The sequence below is a fragment of the Phalaenopsis equestris genome, unplaced genomic scaffold (genome assembly GCF_001263595.1).
Source record: "Phalaenopsis equestris unplaced genomic scaffold, ASM126359v1 Scaffold000240, whole genome shotgun sequence".
NCBI classification, from domain to species: domain Eukaryota; kingdom Viridiplantae; phylum Streptophyta; class Magnoliopsida; order Asparagales; family Orchidaceae; genus Phalaenopsis; species Phalaenopsis equestris.
Genome location: NW_018164682.1, coordinates 2041834 through 2049394, shown reverse-complemented (window position 1 = coordinate 2049394; position 7561 = coordinate 2041834). Strand labels below are relative to the sequence as shown.

At 37.6% G+C, this 7561-nt stretch overlaps 1 protein-coding gene across 2 annotated transcripts in view; it reads left to right on the top strand.

Moving 5' to 3' along the window:
• Positions 1-262: 262 nt before the first annotated feature.
• The window catches only part of LOC110023994 (synaptotagmin-5-like), a 76061-nt gene continuing 68762 nt past the window's right edge, over positions 263-7561 (top strand). Inside the window, exons 1-4 of one of the 2 annotated variants that reach the window (XM_020723677.1) lie at positions 263-779; positions 1761-1865; positions 1951-2001; positions 2184-2304. In XM_020723677.1, the coding sequence (XP_020579336.1) occupies positions 675-779; positions 1761-1865; positions 1951-2001; positions 2184-2304 (382 nt within the window). In that variant the 5' untranslated portion in view covers positions 263-674. The remainder of the gene's footprint in view (positions 780-1760; positions 1866-1950; positions 2002-2183; positions 2305-7561) is intronic. The other variant, XM_020723679.1, reaches the window with a different exon arrangement.

Genomic DNA, 7561 nt, shown 5'->3' with positions numbered 1-7561 from the left:
ATTAACAATTAACCCCTAAGCTTTTATATTTATATTTTTATCACTAATGTCATAAATATAATGATGAAAATATGTATTTAACTTAAAAAAAATAAAAAAATATAAATTTTGATGTGGTATTCAATATTTGACCTCAATGTTTTTAAATATCAAAATTTAATTTTTAGATATTCAAATAAATAATAATTATATGGTATAGCATTTTTAATCCAAGTAAATCAAATGCAAATCAGCAATTATGTGTCGGCACACAATTTCAAATATTGAAAAACTCATTCCCCAAGTGGCAAGAGGGAAAGCGGAAACTATCCAACGCTTTTATCCACTCTCCTTGTCGCCCTCCACGTGGGAGGAAGACGTGCCGGCGATGGCCACGAGATGAGACAGGAAGCATGAAGTCGGCTGGCCCAGGAGCAAGAGAGAGTGAAGAAAAGAACCGATCAGCTTTCAACAAAACCCCTAGCAGCACGCACGGTAAACCATCACCTCGGAAACGGAGCTCTTTATCGATACTTCTCCTTTAGTACAACCCTCGAATCGATCAGAAGAAGGGTTGAAGGAAGAAAAGATCGTTTGCTTCTCATCCGAACTTCCATTATTCTTCTCACCACTGCAGAGAGGGCTTTGAGTCTGTCCTCGGTTTCCCTTGTGGATTATCTTGTGTTGGCGCTAAAATGGGGTTTTTCTTGGGTTTGGTGTTCGGGATCCCTGTTGGGGTCGGGCTGGTTATATTATTCGTCCGATCGGAGAATGCGAGGGCCCAGTACCGCTCTGACCTGGTAAGATTCTGTTCTCTCTTCTCTGGTTTTATTATTTGGTATTGTTGAGGATCGATCAGTAGTGGGAATTGGGAGGTATGGGTTTGGTAGGACATGAATTGTAGTTTGATAGATAGAGCTTTCATTTGAGAACAGTTGGAAAAATGAGGTATGGAATTGATCAACGCATGGAAAGTTCGAAATGTCAATGTGGGAACCAGGAAGAAGAGTTTCAGAAGTTCATGAACGTTGGAAGGATTACGGCTTTAGGCTTACAGTATGCAGTATGAGAGTTAAAGGGAATCGAATAGGGAGCCGTGGCTACTGAAAATGACCAAAAACGGTTAATTAGCTTGATATCGAGTTTAACAGTGGTAGTAAAGAGGCTTGTTTTAGCCTACTAATTTGTTGAGTGAAATATGACATACTGATGTGGAGCTGTCTGTGAATAATGTTGGAAGCTGTATGGCTGAGTAATTTTTAGCTTCGCTAGTTCCATGTTCTGGGCGCAAGAAGGTGGAAGAATTCTGGTGAAGAGGTTGAAAAGATATGCACACAGTTCCTGTTGAATGATTACTACCCTTGCATTGAATGTGGAACCTTGAGGTGCATTAATCATGGTATCAAGAGCCCTATTATGGTTTACATCGAATATAAGCCGATCATCTTTGAATCAGTACGGGATGAAAGGGAATTGTTACCTGCCAGAAGGAGGGATTCATCTTGCCTGTTCTTGAGCCATCTGCAACAACCCGTTCTTGGGCCATCTGCAACAACCCGTTCTTGGGCCATCTGCAGCAAATTTGAATTAATTTTAATATATTGTGGAAGATTTTGTATCTGCTTAACCTTGAGGGATGAAACTTGAACCTGAATTGTATATTTTATTCTATGTTTGGATCATTTCCAAATTGCACACAATTTTCTTTCTTATTTTGTTGAATAGAACGTGCAACAACTGTATTCTAGATGTTCTTATTTTATCAAAATTTTATTCCTTAGGCTGCTACTGTGGCAGCATTTGCAAAGATGACAGTGGAAGATTCAAAGAAAATTCTTCCTGGTGACTATTATCCTTCTTGGGTTGTTTTCTCACAAAGACAAAAAGTAAGTTGATTATGTAAAACTGAGCTTCTTGTTTCCTATAATGCTGCAATTCTCCGTGTACTCAGTCTGTTAAAACATGTTGCAGCTGAACTGGCTTAATCTTGAATTCACGAAAATCTGGCCCTATGTCAACGAGGTAATACTTGATTTTTTTCTTAGCACTTGAGTTATTTTGCATTCAAACTTGTCCTTTCTTCATAATTTGTTTTTTTACGCATATGCTGAAATTAAATATACTGTTGGAGCAACTGCTTTATTTCTAAATTAACTTTCTTATATTTCAAGTTTTGGTTGCAACTTACAATTGCCTTCCTCCAGGCTGCATCTGAATTAATAAGAAGTACCGTTGAGCCAATTTTAGAGCAGTATAGAGCAGGTGTATTAGCTTCACTGAAGTTGTCCAAGCTAACACTTGGTACTGTTGCTCCACAATTTACGGGTATGTTTATCAAAGTATTTGCTTTATATGTAACTAAGATTCAGTGCAGATACGTTTTCCTAGACCCATATTGTCTTCTTTTTTTTCTCTTTACATTGTTATAACAATCTTGCATATTGTTTACTTTGTTAAATCTGAACGCTAATATTTCCGATCTCATAGTTTCTATCCAATATAAAATTTTCTTCCTGCGGCTTGCAAGTCAAATCTTATAACTCAATCTCATATAGCGTTGCAGTGAATATCTGATTATGATATATTTATAGTCAGATTTTGTTAATGTTTCATGGTTGATGTTCTCAAGTAAATTTTGAAGCATTTGATTCAATAAGAGGCATAGATTTCATTCATCCTTATCTTTTGATAGTAATTATCACGAGCATATATTACCATTGTTGTCTCCTTTTATGTTGGCGCCTAGCATAAGGGCAAAGGGAAATTTAATCTTTTATTATTATAATTGTGGGTGTAAATATGATTATTATTTTAGTGTTTGGTTTATGCATGACATTGAGTTGTGAGTCTTAGATTTAGGGTTTGGGAGAGATTTCCCACCACTTGAATTGTATGGATTGGGAGAGATCGCTTACCTCTCGATTTTAGGTGTTTGTCTTTGTATTCTTATTAAGGGTGCGTTTTGAGCTGTAGTGCGATGGCGGTGCGGTGCCGCACCGCAGTTTTTCCTATTTGGCAAAATTGTGTTTTGCCTGCTTTCTCAAAAAGCTGTAGCTGAAAGCTACATTTTTCCACTAGACATGGCTAACTGCGATGGTTGCTTGAAAGCAACGGTCTGTCTTTTTGTACAAAAAAAAATGTAAATTTTTTGAACAAAGGTTTCTTCTTTAGCAGCTTCACCACTGATTCTTCAAATTGTTGCAGTTGCGCCAATCAAACCCCGAGTTGTTTGCATTATCAAAGAAAATATTATTTTTTCCTAATTTTGTGGAAAAGCAAGCCGAATTTGATGTCAAATCGCATCAAATTGGTATTAGAGGAAGATTCGGGGAAGAAATTATTGGATCGCTGGGTGCCCAGTCGGACATAAAGGGATTCTAAAAGACATATTGGCGCGTATTTGTCTAGCTGGGAAGAAATGCAGGATATCACAACTACAGTGATCGAACCCTCTCGATACAATCACGATCAGAGCTTGTGGTCACGCACAACGCGGGATTGGGCGTGACAACATACCCTGAGAAGGCCTTAGGGGATCGCTGCTAACAGAGGCCCGAAGATCCCATCTTCCAGGCCGAAGGGATCACGACAAGAAGATAATCGAAACTCTCATCTTTTGGGGTCATGCGGATCTGTGCAATACATTCACGGAAAGGGCTAGCTGGGAAGCATCAAAGGGATTGTGGCCTACAATGCCCTAATTAAGCGTTACATTCGCGATTCAATTAGTTGGGAAGACTACGATGATATTGTAACTACTAGGTCCATATTTGTGTAATCGAATCTCATCTACAGTTGCGGTAGGTGCTACTTGAGTAGGAACAATGAAATTGACGTGATTCGGGGACACTGATCTTAGGCACAGTTGCGATAAGAGCTAGTTGATAATAGAGGATTTCAGGGTATAAGAATTTATGCATTTGAGATTAGAAATTTTTCTAAAAAAGATGACATCAAAGAATGTAGATGATTTGAAGAAGAAATTGGAGGAAGAGATGACATCAAAGAGAGTAGATGATTTGAAGAAGAAATTGGATGAAGATATAAGTCAAATCAAATCTGGGATTGAGGAAAGATTCTACATCACAGTAGGAAGGATTTTATCCATGGAAAATTGATTTGACGGTCGATTCGAGAGCTTGGAAGAGATGCTGAGAAAGCTTGTTGAGAGACAATACAAGAACTCGCTGACAGTTCAGTTTGGAAACCCTAGTCAGGTGTTGACCAGAGATTTATCAGCTAAATTGAAAGGGAATGAGATCAGACTAGAGGAACACGAGAATGAAAGCATCCACTATCAAGAACCTCCTCCTAGGGCTTCGATTGGCAGTGCATTAGAGATTTCTGATAGAGGCTGAAATATGGAGAAGGGATCAAATGAACATTCCTCAAAAGACACTTTGTTCTTAAGACGGGAAAAAATGAGTGTTCCTCCACAATTGTCTTTATTTGCCCATTCTCCACATATTCGTCATGCATTTTGAGAATTTGTAATTTTCTATTCTTATGACGGTGTCTTGATTTCTCATCACACCGAAAACATAACCCTGTCTCTCTCCTCCAGAATCTGTCCTTATAAGATGCTTGAGCGTTGCTCTCAGTTGTGGTCCATTATTCCCGTCCCGTGCTGCCTCCCTTTGGACTTCCACTGTTTGAGTTTTTTATATCTTCGTGATTATAGCAGTTTGGTATGACGCTTTATATTTATTGCTTTTGCTAGCCATCTCTATCTAGTTCTTATCCTCCACCATCTGGGCTAGCTCCATTGTCTCTCTCAATATCTGCTGTCTCAATAGTTGGAGTGATGCCCGTATGTCGGGCTTTAGTCCTTTCATGAATATCTCCTTCGATTCTGCTTCAGTAATCCCCCCACCCGTCCTGATAATAGTTCGAATCTCTCTATATATTCCATGATATTCTCCTCCTGAGTTAAGACATAAAATTGTTCGTTTAGGTTTCCTTCTCAAATGACTCAGAAACATTCAAACAAACAATCCTTAAATTCTTACCACAAACGAGATCAGGTATCTAGCCTCCCGCCGTTGAAACAAAACTAGGACTTTCCCCTCCAAACATGACCCTGCCACCATGAGTTTCTTCTCCCCATCTAGCCCATTCACCTTGAAGTAACCCTCCATTGGAACCAGGCTATCGCATCTTGCTAGAGCCAAACCCTACCAATAGCCAACATTTCCATACTACAACCACACACACAACCAATAGACAACAGAGACCCTCAAACTACACCTACACTTACAACCAATAGTTAAGAGAAACCACTAGACATAAAAAACTCACATCTTCGTTACAAAAAATTATGCAACATCTTAGAAAGTTAAGACAAGTACCAACAAAGATGAATTTGTTTTGAAGACTACCAAAAGAACTATAGAGATATCTCTTCGATTAATGATATTAAATTGATAATTTTATGTAAATCCACAACAATCAAACATATTACTCTATCTTTGGGTGATGAACGAAACTTATGAAAAACTTTACTTGCTAGATATGTACATATGTGATTGTGCCTTAGTTATTTATAAGTAAAGTTCGCCGCCACAACCAAAACCACAATCACACCCTCATCACAGGAAAATCGAGAAGCCTCAGGGCACAACCACTGCGGTGAAATGAGAAGCACAAAACTACCATTACATAGGACAACCAAAAAGCCCAAGGCACAATCAATGTCGAAAAATGAGACACCAAACCACCACCATAGAGAACAACCGAGAAGCCCCAAAGACACAATCACATAGGTAAAACGAGAAGCTCCAAAGTGACAATCACATAGGTAAAACGAGAAGCACCAAACTGCCACCACAAATGCAATTCGAGAAGTCTCAATGCACAATCATATAGGTAAAATGAGAAGCAACAAACCACCACTGTAGAGGATAATTGAGAATGCTTAATTGCACAATCACATAGGTAAAACGACTAGCAACAAACCAATACCACAGAGGACAACCGAAAATCTCTAATGACAGAACCACATAAGTTAAACAATAAGCACCAAACCACCATTGCAAAGGAAAACCGAGAAACACCAATGCACAATCACATAGGTAAAATAAGAAGCAACTAACCACCATTATATCAGAGAACTGAGAGGCACCAATGACATAAACATATACGTTAAACGACAAGAACCAAACCACCACCATAGAGGAAAGCCGAGAAGCACTTAGGCACTATCACATAGTTAAAATGAGGTACAACAAACTGCCACCACATTGGACAATCGAGAAACTCCAATGACACAATCACAAAGTTAAACGACAAACACCAAACCACCACCACAAAGGAAAATTGAGAAGTTCCAAGACACAATCACATAGGTAAAACGAGAAGCCCCAAACCATCACCACATCCGATAACCAAGAAGCCCCAATGACACAACCAATAAGTAAAACGAGAAGGCCCAAACCACCACCTCAGAGGAAATCAAGAACCCCTGAGGTATAATCACCGACAAAATGAGATGCAACAAATCACCACCACAGAGGAATACATGAAAGGAGGTTAGGGAGAAGAGAAGAGGTGACAACGAATGTAGGGGAGAAGAGAAGAGGACCTCAAATATGCCCTAATGCCCGCCACGAAGTCATATAGAGAGAGAAAATAAGGAGGGGTAAAATCATGGATAAAATGACGGATTTGTTGAATTGATGAGGGCAGTATAATAAATGCAAACGCAGACCACAGTTAGAACTGCAAAACCTAGCGATGGGCTGTCGTTTGTGATTTCACCATTTCCAAAACGAGATTATGATAAAAGCAGGTGAAAAGTTGGCTCCCAAATGCCCAACAACAACTTTTCAAAATGAAAACACTCAGAAAACTCCCCCAAAATGCACCTTTATTCTCTTTAACTTCTACATCAAACTTCTTAATTCATGTATGACTTTCGTAATAGACTTGCCATGCATGCATTCAAACTAATTTTGAATTTTTTTTTGTCACCTCATACTCAATTACTCTCTCCCATTATTTTAATGTATGCCATTCTTAATTCCATTATAAATTGCACACTCTTGCGCTTCCCTTTTATTCTTAAAAATATGAACTGATATATTTTTTCCACCCATTAGAAATTTTTTTATATTTTAAATTATTATTAAAAAGTTTATCATTCCAAGCAATTCACAGTTCTCTTAAACATTTTCATACTTCTATTAGAAAACTACAAGGTCTTACGGTTTGTTTACACTATTTGTTTTACCAATGTGACAGTGAAAATGAAATTTGTTATTATTTATGATATTAATATCATTAAAGAAGATCGTATTTTTACAATCTTCATTGAATAGTTTACCAAAATATTTCACTCACCTATGTTAAATATTCTTATGTAAGAAATGTACTTTTTGATTTTCAACTTTAATATATTTTACTTAAAATAAATTTTTATTTTTTATCTTTGTTTGACTGGTTTATACGTATATTTTTCTCTTTCTGTAGTATCTAATTTACTATGAAGATCATTAAAAATATAATTCTTAGCATCACAATTTATTCTGTTAGACACTTTTTGTGCCGCATTATATATATATATATATAAATATACTGTTGGAGC